Raw genomic sequence first — 17,229 nt, forward strand, 5'->3', positions numbered from 1 at the left:
CATTTCCAAAGGATCTTCAAGATTTAAGAACCACGGACTGTCATGAAGAAAGTTGGACAAAACACTTTCTTAAAAGTGGAATGCTTCAAAATTTGCACACTTCTTAAAACAAACCTTAGCTAGTTCAGAACAAAACAGTGATACTGTATTTGATACCTTTGCACTGCCAGGAAATGGATCTGCTGCTGCACTTAGAAGAAGTCAGAGATCTAGAAAACCGCCAGGCTTTATCAGGCTTTGTAAGATAAAGTGAAAATTTATGTAAGTCACTACTGTTCAGGCTGATATTAGTGTTCTATAAGACAAGTAAAGATATACACTACTGTTCTACTAAAGTAAAATACAGTAAAAATAAAGAGGTTTAAATGTTCATACTATAATGCTTATGGTTAACAGTAAAACTGGTGATTTTATTCTAATGCTGACATTCATTTAATGTACTGTTGCTGCTTTAGCTAATGTAGTTTGTAAAATTTTCAGATTGCTGTTGGTTTATTGAAATGGTAATTTTACAAACTTAGCTTTCTGCTGTGTGTTATACAGTACAAATGTTACATGTAATTGCTACAGGAAAAGAGAAAATGTTATGTTCTGTTATTGAAAAGACAGAGGGGGTGAGCTCTGAATATGTACAGTGGCGTGAAAAAGTGTTTGCCCCCTTCCTCATTTCCTGTTTTTTTGCATGTCTGTCACACTTAAGTGTTTCGGAACATCAAACCAATTTAAAAAATAGTTAAGGACAACACAAGTAAACACAAAATGCAATTTGTAAATGAAGGTGTTCATTATTAAAGGAGAAAGAAAATCCAAACCAAACCATCATGGCAGAAGTGATGCTGCTTATTTCCTACCATTCAAAATAGCAACACCACAACAAGTTCTGTCTGGCTTGACAGTAAAACTATGATCTGTTTTTATAAGCATTCCTGGGCAAGGGAGAGGAAAAGCACTTGCCTCAACATGCTACAAGAAAAGTTTGTGAATCTAGAATGTTTGCAAACCTGAAATGGAAACCTGAGATAGGTTCCTGTTTATTGTGCAAAGAACACAGCAAACATATGTTCTTTGTTCCTGGTATTTGCTACTTCATAAAAGTCAAGTTTTTCTCTTTCCAAAAAGTGGATCTAGAAACATATTTTATTGATTCCATTATATATGTCTCAAACCTTTGGCTGAAAATTTAAACGCTGTAAATATTACAGAAAATACTTTAAATTTAAACAAAATCAACAAGAGAATGAAAAATAGCAAAAATAAATAAAATGTATTACAACAAAATAAATAGATTCTAATTCTCATCTAGCTTGGACCTCTTCAATATACTAGCATTTCTCCAAACATTTTTATATTATGTAAAGTGCAATATCCCTTGCCAGCCACCTCAGAAACTGATGTTTATATGTTATCTAGAATCATCACACATGCAGGGATGCAATTCCAAGACCTTGTTTCTTGTAACTTTGGTGAATATGGCTTACAGATAATTAACGGTGCTACACATTAATGAGACCATTTAAAGGCTCGGGAAACCCTTCTCTGTGTTTTAAAACTTGCAAAGGTTTTCTGAGCCTTTAAATGGCCTAAGTCTGGGTCAGTAGGCTCCACAATCACAGGGAAGACTGCTGACTTGACAGATGTCCAGAAGACAGTCATCGACACCCTTCACAAGGAGGGTAAGAAGGTCATTGTTGAAGAACCTGGTTGTTCACAGAGTTCTGTATCCAAGTGTATTAACAGAAAATTGAGTAGAAAGACAAAGCGTGGGAGGAAATGGTTCACTACCAAAACAGAGAACCACTGTCTCACACCGCATCCTTTGAACTACCTCATGTAGTTCGTTACATAGTTTTCAACACAGACATTTCAGTATTTAAGGACTGCAGACAGGTTGCTATTTGAAGAGTTGTGTGAAGCAGTGTGAAACAAGCACATGTATCAAACTGATAACTCTCAGTGGTTTATTACTGCTCCAGGAAGCTTCTAGGAGCTAGAAACAGATTATTTAAATGTGGTTATCATTATTAAAACAATGGAGTATGAACTGCCTGAATGACATCTTTAACAGTAGGGTGAGGGAAATGTTAATATATTTGCAAAAGGTTCCTTCTGCTCTTTAAAGAGATTGATGGTCAAAATAGGGTGGATTCCTGTTTCTTAAAGTAGGTCAAAGGAACCACAAAAAACTCTGATATGACTATACAACAACAAACTATTTGCATGTTTGAAATCTACAGCTGGTGCAAGTGAGGTAAACATATACCAGACACTGAATAAGATGCTTTACACTTTTGCTCTTTGTCATTCAAATTTATTTCATAGGATTGTACAAAAGCAAATGCAAACGTTTTCAGAACAAACAAAAGGAAAAAAAAGTAATGTTGTGCACAACTGTAAATCAATGACAACAGTGAAAGCTGAGGTTCACCTCACGGAAATTGTTCAATCTGTGAAACATTTTCTGGAAACGATGAGGAAATGTATGAAATGTCACATTTTCAGAACTAATTCCACATTTTTGTTAATGAATAGTCAAATGGTTCAAGCAAATGACTCAGGACCTATTCATGCACCCCTTCTCATCAAGGCAAGCTACAGGAGCAGTCTGACAAAAGGAAGGTTGCCTCTGTTGCTCAGCCTTTCTGGCATGCTAACATGACGTGTCTTCCCCAAGGACAACGATAGAGGCTGATGGAGTGGGAATTGAACCAGAAACCCACCGATTGGAGGATGAATTCATACTACTGTGACCACTGTTATAAAACATTGGACAATTGTATGGGAGCAAGTAAAGGATAAACATATATATATATATATATATATATATATATATATGTATATATATATATATATCCGAGACAAGACTGGCTACGGATACCGACTCAAGAATGGAGCCAACATCAGCCACCTCCTCTACATGGATGACATCAAGCTGTATGCCAAGAGCGAGCAAGACATAGACTCACTGATCCACACCACCAGGATATACAGCACGGACATTGGGATGTCATTCGGACTAGAGAAGTGTGGTCGGATGGTTACAAAGAGAGGGAAGGTCATCCGCACAGAAGGGATCTCACTCCCAGAAGGAACAATAGCAGACATAGAGGAAGGTTACAAATACCTGGGAATATCACAAGCAAATGGCAACCTTGATGAGATCACAAGAAAAAGAGCCACAACCAAATACCTCCAACGAATAAGACAAGTCCTGAGAAGCCAGCTCAATGGCAAGAACAAGATCCGTGCAATAAACAGCTATGCCCTACCAGTAATCAGGTACCCTGCAGGAATAATTAGCTGGCCAAAGGAGGAGATACAGGCCACAGATGTTAAGACCCGGAAACTACTAACAATGCACGGAGGGTTCCACCCCAAATCCAGCACACTGAGACTATACACGAACCGCAAAGAAGGAGGCAGAGGACTAGTGAGTGTGAGAACCACTATCCAAGACATCCAAGATCCATAGATACATCAGGGACAAAGCCTCAACAGACAATGTGCTCAGTGAATGTCTCAAACAATGGGGAACAGAACCTGAGGTGCCGGAGGAACCATCATGGGAGGACAAGCCCCTGCATGGGATGTACCACCGGCAAATAACCGAAGTGGCCGACATCAGAAAGTCCTACCAATGGCTGGAAAAAGCTGGACTGAAGGACAGCACAGAGGCCCTCATCATGGCCGCCCAGGAACAGGCCCTAAACACCAGAGCAATTGAGGCCCAGATCTACCACACCAGACAAGACCCAAGGTGTAGGTTGTGCAAGGAGGCCCCTGAGACAGTCCAACACATAACAGCAGGGTGCAAGATACTGGCAGGGAAAGAATACATGGAACGACACAACCAAGTGGCAGGCATAGTGTACAGAAACATCTGTGCAGAATATGGACTGGAACCCCCAAGATCAAAATGGGAAACACCCCCGAAGGTAGTGGAGAATGACCGAGCTAAGATCCTGTGGGACTTCCAGATCCAGACAGACAAAATGGTGAGGGCGAACCAACCAGACATAGTCGTGGTGGATAAACAACAGAGGAAAGCCGTTGTGGTGGATGTGGCAATACCAAGTGACTGCAACATCAGGAAAAAGGAGCATGAAAAACTAGAGAAATACCAGGGCCTAAGAGAGGAACTGGAGAGGGCCTGGAAGGTGAAGACCACAGTGGTGCCTGTGGTCATCGGGTTGCAGTCACCCCCAAACTGGAACAGTGGCTACAACAGATCCCAGGAACAACATCAGACATCTCAGTCCAGAAATGTGCAGTCCTAGGCACAGCCAAGATACTGCGCAGAACCCTCAAGCTCCCAGGCCTCTGGTAGAGGACCCGAGCTAAGAGGAAGAAGAATCACCACCCGCGGTGGGTGAGAAGGGAATTTATATATATATATGTTTTAATTAATTACACTTGTTTTTCTTAAAGATGTATGTAAATACTTATATATAAAATACTTGACTGAAATAGTGAAGTATGTCACTATTTATATGTAATCTGCTCAAATGAGAAGCTGCTATGTTTTGTAAAATTGATTATTTGCTAATCTGTTTGAAACTATTTTGAAAAGGAGGAAGAATTAAGAATAACATTTCCTTCCAGAACCCCTTTGTCGTCCTGGATACCAGGGGTTTGTTCAGAATTTGATTTTCACTTACCTGTTTTAAAATGTGGTTATGCAAGTTCACAAAAGTCACATTGGCTTCTGGGTTCTTCTACTTCCTGTTCATAGCTGGCTGTTTGTCTGCACCTGCAGTAAACAGGTTGGTTTACTTCTCTGAAATATGATGCGTCTCTGTGCTTCAACATTTGAAACGCTGTATTCTAGCATTTTGCTTTGTTTGGGTCATGTTAAGATATCTGCTTTTCTTGAAGTAAATCTTTTAAATGTGGGCATTGCACTTCGTCTGGCATAAATCAAGCTACTTACTTTTTTAACTCAAGTGTTTGTTTTATGTGTATCGAGTTACTGACAAGTTTTTTTGTATTCAGTGTCTCTTTTGTGTCATCCCAACACCAGAAACAAAAACAAAAGGCGTGAATGTGTTTTCTTTTTTGGCATTTGTATTTGTTTTTACTTCTTCTGTTTTGATTTTTTTTTATGTGGTTATCAAAGATAGAAATGGCCATATACATTCCTTTCTGTCAGAGGGTAGTTGTAGACATGAATTGTTTTGTCTTCAAAGAAATGTTTTTCTCTTAATCAAGATGTACATTCTGTTTCAGAACTCAGATTGCTTCTCCCTCACTTTCCAGCCATCTAACTCATTCACATTAATGACTTTTTCAATGAATTAATAAAGTTAAAAAAAATTAAATGCCAGTATTTAAATGTATACAAAACATTCTGGATGATAAATATGGTATTTTTGAAATAGTTACTACGCTTCTGATGTTCCAAGTTCAGAAACAAAACAACTAAAACAAAACAAGCAAATGTTTCACTTCTATGTATTAACATGGACCCATTTTTCCATTGTTAACTGTCTGATACCGGATCATTCTACTTAGAATTTAAGTCAATAGTTTTGTGGTAACAGCCCTAACAGTGTATTGTATCTTAAAAGTAAATAAAACTGTAGACTTAACGGGTTGCATTTTTTGTAATATTCCAATTAATTCTAATTAATGTAATATTCTAATATTCATGCTCTTCTCTTTCATTTATTCTCATATAGCAAGTCTGAAAGAAGTACACAAGAGCTGGAGCTACTCTTTGATCCTGATTTGGTCAAAAAGCAAATCAGCCTTACAGATGGTAGGAGGTCACATTTTAATGTTATGTCGTGTGTGTTTTTTTATTTCCTAATTTTAAATTGCATAGTACTTTATTCTATAAGAGAAAAGGAGTGACAAAAGAGAAAAGCTTGCTAAATTTGATCTGACTGTTCCAACAGATTACGGTGAAAAACCCGTCCCGCCTGTTCTACCTGACTTTGAAACTTCCTTCTGGTCTGACCCAGAGGATGAAGACCACTTGAAGTAAAACATACAATAAGAATTAAACTTATTGTGTCATGCATATTTTGAGCAAAATTACTTATTTTTGTCAGTGAAGTCAGTTATTATTCACATTAGAAACAACTTAATTTACTTACCATAATTTATTTAGTTACTTTCCAGAATTTGTAGAAATGAAATCATTGCCCATAAAGCAGACATTGAAACAGAAAGTGAATGAGGCTCCTTAATCATTACATCTCTACACGTACCAAGTATTTTTCTTTCTAGCACAAATGCCTTAGTACACTTAAATTAAGACACGACTGACTCAAAAATAACTTATTAGCAAGATATAAAATCTTGTTTTTAGCAGTTAATTCCTTAATATTGATGATAAAGTACTAGGTCCACGACAGATTATTTCACTTATAACATGGGGGAATTGTCTTGTTATAAGTAAATTTATCTGCCAGTAGAACTCTTACTTTTTCATCAATATTAATGAATTATTTACTTAGAGCATGTTCCTATATCTTGCTAAAAAGATACATGTAAGTTATTTTTTATCTTATTTCAAGTGTAATTTGAAATCTGCACTAGAAAAAAAGACCAAAAATACTTGATAACATTTGGTGTTTTTGGAGTCTAAAACAGTCAGTGTTGTTTTTATGTCCTTGTCTGCTAATGGTACTGATCAAAGCAATAAACGAATGCTTATATATAACAGCAATGGGAAAGAATTAGGAAATTTCTAATACATGGGCATAAAGGTAATCAAAATACATTTGAAAAAGTTGAAAAATTAAAATAACATAAAAAAAACCCTTAAAAACTGAAAAAAAAAATGTTTACAATTTTCATATTTCCTTATTAGTCAGCACATATAATAGAATAATATTGCAAACTGGCTTATGACATCAGCTGTGCATGATAAAAACATTCTTGTGTTTTGAAAGAGGCTAGTCGGTTGAAACCTAAGGCATTAGGTTTGTTCTAATTGTTTTGTTACTTAAATCATTATGAATTATGATGTGTACTCAACTAGTGACATGCTGCTTGTTTAAATTAATGACAGTTGTGTTAGATATAATCCACTGTTGATCAAAAGTAGCATGCATTTTAGATTTTAATAAGTCATTTATTGTAATTCATGAAACCTTTTAGCTAAGAACGTTGTAATTTTAGTGTGTGTATAATTGCATTGTGTGTTTTAAATTAAAGATTTTAAAATCTGTCTCTGATGCACCTAATATGCCTCTGGTACTTACAAAGTGGGCACTTCAGGGAAAAATAATGTCACACACAAAAAAAGTCTCTTAGTAATTAAACAAGACAATCTTATCTTGTTGAATTAGTGTGACGATACATTTTGTAATGTCACACTGCAGAAAAGACAGTGATCTCCAGCACAATGACAAGTTTTCCCTCTTTAAGAATGATCCAGTTGATCTGGTTTGTTGTGTGCACAAACCACTCCCTACAGCCCTTCTTTCAACACATCTACAGCATATTTCTTTTGTCCAACCCTATCATTAGCCAAACCAACTACGAAACAGCCTATGTATTAATGAATGTGACACTCATTCAGCAGTAAAAGTTTCTAGCAGTTTCTAGACTCAGACTTATAATGGTTTTTAATTGTATATGTTATGTATAAATATGGGATTTATTGTTGAAGTCATTAAATTATGCTCAACTACCGTAAGTCAACCAGGATTACCAATATAGATGTTTTTGTAGATTTCTTTTAAATCATGTGAAGAGTTTTGTAGGTTAAAGGCACAGTAGGGAGTTCTGAGAAAACAGTGGACTCAGCCTTACCCTTATCATGAACCAGCACACCTTAGACGGACTTGGCCCATTTGTGCCTGCAGCTTAAAATAAAAGAATTATAAAGTCATCGGATTTCTGAGAAAACAAATCTCTTCTCTTGAATTTAAGGCTCAAGTAACCTCTTCAAATTAAGACTTTAAACTCACCGACACAAAAGGTGTAACCTGGATTAGGTTGCCCCATGTCTCCCTATTCCAGGGGAGTTTCCTGTGGTCTGCCATTTCTTTGGGATGACTAAATACATTTTAAGTAACTCCACCCTTGAGGACATTTTGCCGTAGGAGACCCGACCAAGAGCCAAATCTCAGGATCACAGTTGGAAAGTAACTAGTTATATTTACTCAATTACAATTACTTGAGTAACTTTAAAAAAAACAAACAAAAAAACTTTTAGGAGTACTTTTACTACACTGCATTTTTTACTTTTACTTTAGTAATTTTATTATAAAGTATTACTATTGTTACTTGAATAGAATTTCTGGATTCTCTACCCACTGAATGAAAAACAAAACAGGTATTTGAATGAAAAAAAATGTTTTAACCAAAATTTCACCAGACTTGCAGTTTTTATTGGAGTTTCATAATCTTAAAAGAAAATGATTTTTATTTTTTGTTATTTAGCTATATGTATCATTGTAATTTTGATACTTAAAATACCAACATTTAGACTAAACTTAATATTTTGATTCATCTGATGATGTAATTTTTAAATGTTAAATGATTGATAATTTGATCAGTTACTCAGTACTTGAGCAGACTTTTTTTTTAACCAAATACTATTTTACTTGAGTAATTTCTTGAACGTGTAACCCGCAATTCATCAAGAACTTTTGCGGGTCCACTTCCTGCGTTGTCCCAAACTCTGCCAGCTTCTTTAAAGCGCAGTTTGAACATCCTCACCTGTTTACGCTGATTGTGGCTTGATGCTGGCGTCTTCCACACAAACTGATCTAAATCTTTCAACCTACTGTTTTGATTGCCTGAATTGTTGGTGGTGTCACCTGGAACGTTATCTTGTCTCTCGTCATGCTGCTGTAATTGTCTGTTTTTATTCAAATCACTTAAACACCAAAACAAAAAGCACTGCCTCCTATTTTTAATTCACACCTCAGGCTTCTTGAAATGACTTCTGATGCTGCTTTTTTAGCCGCAGCCTAGCCTACAGCTACTTTTTACTTTTACTTGAGTAGAAATATGTTGAAGCATCTCTAGTCTTACTGGATTCTCTACCCACCTCTGTTCAGTATCATTGAGGTACACAAACCCCTCTACCATGTTAATGCTGCAATTCAATGGAGGTGATAGACTGAAAAAAACCCAAAACAAAACTATGTATTGATGCCACACACATGGAACTTGGTGTTTTTAGAACTTAATGGGAATGTAGAAGACAATGTTATTGGCCAAAACAGTGACAATTGGACAAGTCACCATCAAGTGTAAGATATAGAGACGATGCTTCGTCTCTATATCTTACACTTGATGTGTGCATATTGATCAATTCTGATGTTTTTGTGTAATCAGATTTTATTATTTTGCATTACCCCACAGCCCACATTGATTAATATGTAAGGCGTAGTTCACATTTCCAAATATATGCGACTCAAGTGTTCTGAAGTGTTTGCTGAAGTAAACATGGATAGTAATGGTGGAGCACGTCTTGCAATTTCAAAGTTGTTTTCCCGACAGAAGCTAACACATTAATTACTTAATGTGCATTTCATCCACCATGGTTGTTTTTCTTCCTGCGTCTGCAGGATAGTGATGTTTGTCAAGTAAAGGTTGGATAAATGCCACCTGGCTGTAAGACTCTGATCACACTTGAAACAATCAGATATGAATTGGATTTAGGACCACATATCAAAGCAAAAATGGGATCTGTGTTGTTAGGACAGTCGTGAAAATATCAGATACAAGTTGCATATAAGCAAAAAAAAAAAAATCTGATTTGGGTCACTTCAGTCTGCAGTGTGAATGTAGCCAATTTTAATACAATCCAATTTTGTATTAAAATATTTTAAAAGTCTGTGTCAACATATTTTCTGTCCTGCCTGTTCGTCGAGTTACATAATGTGTAAATGTGTTGATATGTGGCTGAATGATGACTGCATAATACGACAGGACACAAATCTGCTTTAACAGTTTTAAATCAAGAATAGTTCACGGCTGAAAAAGATCCAAAACAAAAGAAAAATTTCACTTACAACACACTGAAACAGTACAATATATTCTTCATAATTACAAATATTACATTACTATTTATATATGGCATTTTTGTACATCTTTTTTGTTATTTCCACAGCAGTATACTCTCTGTTATCTAGACTGGCTCTTGAAAAAGACGTTTGGACAAAAGGAAGTCAGTTAGACTTTTATGTTGAAAGTGACAGAAATGTAACCGTTGAGATGAACAGAAAAGTCCAGTAATCTTCAAGTATTTATCTTTAGCTTACATACATTTTTCCTTTTGTAAAATATACAACGCAAAAACCCATTTTTAAAATTATCTAATTAGACATTAGACAAGATGTGGAAGAAAAAAAAGTCATTATGTCCCTTTGCTTTGACTACTGTATGCTAAAAGCAAGACACCATAAGCTAAAAGTAGTAATCCACTGGTTTTCTGTAATGATCACCAAGGAATACACCTCCATAAAGATTACTTGTGTCAGATAATAGGCGACAAAAAAATAAATTAAAAAAATTGTGCAAAAACATATACAAAAATATTTTGATATTTTGTATTTTGCCAAGGCTCTTTACTTTCCATAACATCTTGTGTTTTTGTGAAGCTATGGAAAAAAACATATCAAATGCTTTTACATAAATGACTGCTATTATCTTCACTTCATTTAAATATTTTTTCTTTGTTTTGTGTCCCTGTATAGACGGCCACACCCTCACTTGTCCTCAAAATCTCCATTATCTTTTCCACCATTCCTCTTCAGGATAATTAGAAGTCACATGATGTCCGTTTCTTGTTCAACCTATTCTACAGTTGAAACAGCAGTTCCCTGTTTTCAGAGAAGCTGGCCTTTAGGGTGTGTCTTTTAACAAAGCAATTCATGCGTGTTCATGCTGGTTAGACTTCAACTTCCCTTTTAACACTAGACAAGGTGAAATGGACACCTTATTGTGGTTTCAAGATGCTTATTTTTGTTTTGTTCTTGGACAAGTTGCCTTCATGTTTTAAATACAGTTGTTTATTCTTAAATGGACAACAAGAAATATGATTTGGGTAATTTATACTTTTGAGCGGAACCAGGTAGCCCCAGCCCTTTTCAAAAATGACTTAGTGCCTTTAACATATTTTTTTTCTTGTTCAGTTGTTATTTTCAACCATATCCGTCCAAATCAAAACACAGATGGGGCATTTTGGAAACTCTGAATATGACAACAGAATTTACTAATTTCATCTAATCTGTAAAATGTAATATAATAACTAAATGTCAACAAAAAAACAAAACTTGGTTGTATACATTTATTGTAAGTTTTATATAATTTAGCATCTTTTTACTTGTTGTCCAGCCCACCTCAGACATGTTTACACTGACATAGCAGATGGTTATTTAGAGAACAAATATTTTACACTATATTTTACATTCACACCTGCATGGTGTTGAAACAGATGTCAGAATGTTTTAATCCTCCTAAGTAATCTCGTTTGATTTACCCAATAGGTGAAAAAATTGTTTTGTCAAAAAAGTTATTTTATCAGGCTTAACTTCAAGAACCAGGATATTGTACAGCTAATGTAATACGGTGGCATAAAGAGCCAGTTACAGTGAAACACTTCAACTTCTTAATCCTCAGTCAAACCCGTAAACTAAACACACTTGGTGGCAAAATATGTTTACTGAGAAAGTTTAAAATTAATTGATATAAAAGAGGCACTACTAGTGAAGATAAGAAGACAAACAGAGCTTAGAATTTGTTCCTTTGCTGACACTTCAAGCAACAGATTGGGTCACATTTAACAAAGAGCACAGTGTGTTTGATATTCAGGAAAAGCAAAAATGAAACATTAACTTAATCTTTATGGAACATAAATTACAGCTGCTTAGTTTTGCCCTGCATTGTCAACCAATGATGTTCTTTACCCTACACAGTAATTGCACAGTGTTATTGGTTTTTTAGATTGATTTAGATCATTGGAATATTTTTTTAAGTACAACTCAGCTACATCTACAGAAGATGGTGAATACACTGCAGACTACAAAGTGTGACGACAGAATCTGTAAGACCATTTTCTTGGTTTTGGATGCAGGTCAGCCGGTATATTTCGTCTTCTCTGCACTCAAAAGTTGAATACAGACATAGAGCCAGAAACCTGTACACTTTTAGCATCCTAGCCCGTTTAATCAGGTAAACAGCAGCCAGAATGATTCAAGAAAAACAAATAGGCATCTACTTGCCTGCTCATTTCACTCTGAAACATAATTTCAGGCATTTTCCCGCAGATTGACTTACATCCGACCTGTTCAGTGTGTTTGATAAAATGTGAACCAAGTTCATTTCTGTCAAACATCAATATGACCCAGAATTCAGATGGAATCTTTTAGCTAGCTTTCAAAACCTTAACCTTATTTTACAGTGGTTTGTGGATATAATCTTATACAAGGTTTCCTAATTAAAAAAATAAAAAAAAAGTATCTGCAATGTTTTTTGAGTGTTTATTTCAGATAAACACTCTGAAGGATGTTTGTTATCTTACTGTTGTAGCTGTACAGCTTCCTCATTTTTTAAAGACAAACAAACTTGTTTAAGTTATTTTTGGAAGTAAGATACTATTTGTAGCTGTAGGTGCATTTGAAATGTGAAGTAATCTAGTGCTCTCATGACAGAGCTGCTGCTACAGGCTAAGTATTGTTCCCGCTGCTGAAGAAGTACGTCAATTGTGCTTTGCATTTATGGACTCCACCTTTGGACTCTCACCTTTGCATAATTTTTCTCTCCGACTCATTTCCATTTCCTGCTCCTGCACAAATGTTAACCCCTTAATTGTCACTCTGAAACTGCTTGCATGTTATCCAATGGTTATGACAGCTAAGAGGTTTTATATAGTCATTGTGTGTTTGTTACAGATGTTAGAGTCATTGTTGTTCTTATTCCCTTTTAAATATTTGTCCTTCATGCACATTTATGTTATGATACAGTGTACTGTACAAGGCTGTGGTCAAAGGCGGGGTTACTCCAGGTAAATGTCTTCTGTTGGACAAGAGAACTCCACAAACTCTTTGTAGTACAACTGGAATGCTTTCCTGTAGAAGAGAAAGGAAGAGCCGTCATTTCTTACCTTTATTTGAATTTGCACACTGAAATGTTTGAATCGGAGCATACGATTTAAATTAGAATTAATTCTAATCTTCAAGGATATGATGGACTGCTGAAATTAAGTATTGTTTGGTTTTTATTTATTGTTCTAGTTTTGACATTTTCTGTCATGTTCTATATAAAGTTTTAAAATTGTCTTTTTTCTTTTTCTTTTTTTTTTTTTAAACCAAACTAAGTGTTATTTTCTGTTTTATCATTTATCTACCTGTGATGTTGTGAAGCACTTTGGTCTGCTGAGGTTGTTGTAAATGTGCTATATAAATAAACTTTAACCCAACTTCACCCCAATCTGCATGCAATTTAAAACCAGAGAGATGCTTCTTTTTACCATTAAATTTAAATTGCAAGTGACAGAAATGTGTGGATTGTATTTATACTGAGTTACACAGGTTTTGTCAACAAATCACTTCGCTTACTCAGCCTCGTCTGCTTTTTGTTAATATCTCTGTTGACATGTGAAACAAATGCCTTTAATTTGAAACAATCCATCAAGAGACTCAAAACATCACCAACTACAGAAAAGCAATACACAAAACAATACAGCGCTTTGCTAAAGTACTTATAACCCTTAACCCTCCTGTTATGTTCGTTTCTGAGGTACAGCAATAATGTTCTTCTTTTTATATTACACTTTTTTTTTCAATGGGTGATCTTTATAACTAAACTTGAGACACATACTGTTCAGGGTCAAAGTGACCTACTGATTAAAATCGAGATAAATGAGTCATGCAGAAAGTATTTATGTTTTCCTCCAATTCTGCTGAGTGCCACTCAGTGAGGGTGGACTTTACCCACAGAAACAGAAAAGATTCCCATCAAAAGTTGTATTAACATCTGCTTTCTCACAGTTTCCTAGTGAAGTAAAGAGAATAATGAGAAAGTGGGCTTTCTCACTATTGTGTGTGTCCGCGTGTGCATGTAGAGGTGTGGTTGGGTGTGTGTGTGGGGGTGGGAAGGGGTGAAATATGGTTCATAGCTGCAAGGAAACAGAATTGGAAATTTTTAAAAAAATTTTTTTGCACTTCAACTTGACTGCTGGGTCAAATTGACCCGAACAGTATCTATGTAAAAAGTAGATGCAGGGGGTTTACAAATGTGTAAAATGAATACATTTTCAATTTATATGTAGAGTGTATCTATTAAGACAAATAGAAAAAGTTTCATGCAAAAAAAAAAAAGAAAAACTACTTCCAACAATTAAAAAAAATAATTTAACTTTAAAACGGGTCAATTTGACCCACAACATAACAATATTTAACATAACATTAAATATTTTGCCACATTAAAACCATAAACTCTAATGTAGTTTATTCACCAACACTGATAGATAAACCATTACTTCCTTGCAGAAATGGCATATACCAATAAGTGGTTAAGTAAAATAAAAATTCAGGATGGCTATGAATTGGAAGGAAATGGGTAAATATTTAATCAGAAAATGGAGAATGTGACAGGTTAATATTTTACCAAAGCATCATGTGAAGTGATGCATTGCTTCTAGTAGAGTTGCTAAAGGGGCCAAATTCATTAAGTAGTACCTCATGAAACATAATAAAAATATTTACTTTAAAACTTTTTGTATTCACAAAATGATGTTATATCTCTAAGTCTTTTGTGAGTGTGTGTTGTCTGTGAACATCAGTTTTGAAATCTCTTCATGTATTCTCAATTGGACTGTAACTGGGCCATTCTAAGTCATGAATATGGTTTTATCTAAATCAGGGACATCAAATTCTAGTTCTCAAGCGTCAGTGCCCTTCAGGTTTTATTACGTTTGTACTCCAATTAAGCTGATGCAAAAAAAAGTATTACCTCCTCATGTTAGTTCGTTCTTCAGAGGCATGTTATCACACCATGTATTTCGCTTCCTTGTGTTGGAAATATCTAAAGCAAGATGCTGCTAGTTTTGAATGGACTTTGGACACCATTAATTTGAATCAGTCCGTTGTAACTCTAGCTGCATATTTGGGATTCAGGTTGTTCACCAGGATTTAGCCATGTCCATCTCCTTTTACGTTTTAAAGCATAAACTGGTCAAACTAAATGACTGTGGGGATAGGTTATTTAAGGCACATTCAGATTGCCTCAAGCTACACAGTGTTTTGCATATAAGCCAATGAGCTGTGTTTCATCTAACTAGTGAACAGTCCCATGTGCATTGTTACACATTAAACGGTCTTTGAATAATACCTTCCTTCTTGGCCTACTTCCACGAAGTCAGATCTGTAGAGTGCATGACTTGGTTGTTCTGTTGTTATCATTTTCACTGATGTTTCTTTTTGCCTGGCCTGTGAGTTTAGGTCATTTCTTGGTAAAATTATAGTGGTTCTGTACTCTTTTATTTTCAGATTAACAAAAATAAAATAACCTTGTTTTTGGTACTAGTGTATTTGAACACTTAAAATCATGGTGAACAAGGGACTTCCTACCTTCTGCATGGCTGCACACATTTCTTGGTAAGATCATAGTGGTACCGCACTCTTTGATTTGCAGATTATGGCTTGAGTGATGGTATGTGAGAGCTTTGAAGCCTCTGACATTGTGCTATTATTAAACTTTTACAACTTTATCCATGAACATGTATACTTTATGCAGAAAGACAAAGCCAGGATTTGAACCTGGGGCCAACTTGCACAATCAAGCAGCCCCTCAATGTCCTAAAGACATTCATTTTCAAGTTTACTGGTTACACTGGATTTTGTTTGGGTATCAGAGTAAATGCAACTAAAAGTAACACTTTTCAGATTTTACTTTATTAAAATTACTTGAAAATCATGCATAATGCTTATTCCATTTCGACTATTCACTACATTATATTGTAATATGACAAAATGCGAAAAGGTCCAAGTGATATGGATGCTTTTGCATGTACTGTGCATCAAAGAGTGTTTTTAAATAACTGATCTAAAGTAATCGGATGTGCAGCAACTTACCCAATTGACTCAGCAAGAGGTTTGGTGGAGTTTTCAGACACAAATACGTGGCAGGCAAATCTCTGATCTGCTGGGTGCTTAGTTATAAAACCAAAATACCTGTAGGATGAAAAAAATAACATCAAACAGGATATGAGAAATAAGATAAGAGAAGATAAGATAATATTTCTTTGTCATTGCCATCAACAGATTACAACGAGATTGAGACTGTGCTTGACTCGAGTTAAAGTGCAGGTTACATACACATACACAGCACACAATATAAATATACATACATAAAAAGATGAAGAAACAAACAGCACAAAACGAGAAATAAATAGACATCAGAAGATGGTTGCAGTGCCTGGAGAGTATACAGAATTTACATTTTTAACAGAGTGGTGTCAAGAGCAGAAGTTCTTATGCCTTTAAATTTAGTGCCATGATTGCCATCGAGTAGAAACAGTTTTTTAGGTGATTTGTCCTGGTTTTTATTGCTCTGTATCTCTTGCCTGATGGCAGCAGCTGGAAGAGACCATGGCCAGGGTGTGAAGAGTCATTTAAAATGTCCAGAACTTTCTTGCGGAGCCTGGAAGTGTAAATCTGTTCCATGGTGGGGAGAGGGCAGCCTATGGTTCTCTCTGCTGCCCTGACAACCCTCAGGAGCGCCTTCTTGTCCGAGGCTGTGCTGCTGCCGTACCAGACGCACAGACTGTACGTGAGCACACTCTCTATGGAGCAGTGATAGAAGGCCTGCAGCAGGTCTGAGTGGAGACAGTTCTTCTTGAGGATTCTCAGAAAATACAGTCTCTGCTGTGCCTTCTTCAGCAGCTCTTTGTTGTTGGTGCTCCAGGTTAGCTTGTCCTCCAACTCCATGCCCAGAAACCTGAACACTTGGACCCTCTCCACACAGGTCCCACTGATGGTGAGAGGCCGGATGTCCGTTTGTTCTTCCTGAAGTCGATCACCAGCTCCTTTGGTTTGGAGATGTTGAGGAGCAGGTTATTGACTTTGCACCACTCTGACAGCCGCTTCAACTCATCCCTGTACTCCAGCTCCCCCTTCCCGTCTGAGATGAGACCAACAACAGTCATGTCATCTGCAAACTTTATGATCTTGTTGCTGAGGTGGTTGGAGACACATGAGTGTAGAGGGTGTAGAGAAGTGGGCTGAGCACGCAACCCTGTGGCGATTCTGTGTTCAGGCTCAG

General features: G+C 36.1%; 1 protein-coding gene across 3 annotated transcripts in view; it reads right to left on the reverse strand.

Moving 5' to 3' along the window:
- Positions 1-9,902: 9,902 nt before the first annotated feature.
- Positions 9,903-17,229, reverse strand: part of LOC122819202 (C-Jun-amino-terminal kinase-interacting protein 1-like) — a 45,477-nt gene continuing 38,150 nt past the window's right edge. For all 3 annotated transcript variants that reach the window (XM_044095736.1, XM_044095753.1, XM_044095744.1), the window contains exons 11-12: positions 16,041-16,139; positions 9,903-13,034 (exon numbers count right to left, since the gene is read on the reverse strand). In XM_044095736.1, the coding sequence (XP_043951671.1) occupies positions 12,962-13,034; positions 16,041-16,139 (172 nt within the window). In that variant the 3' untranslated portion in view covers positions 9,903-12,961. The remainder of the gene's footprint in view (positions 13,035-16,040; positions 16,140-17,229) is intronic.

The sequence above is a fragment of the Gambusia affinis genome, linkage group LG02 (genome assembly GCF_019740435.1).
Source record: "Gambusia affinis linkage group LG02, SWU_Gaff_1.0, whole genome shotgun sequence".
NCBI classification, from domain to species: Eukaryota; Metazoa; Chordata; class Actinopteri; order Cyprinodontiformes; family Poeciliidae; genus Gambusia; species Gambusia affinis.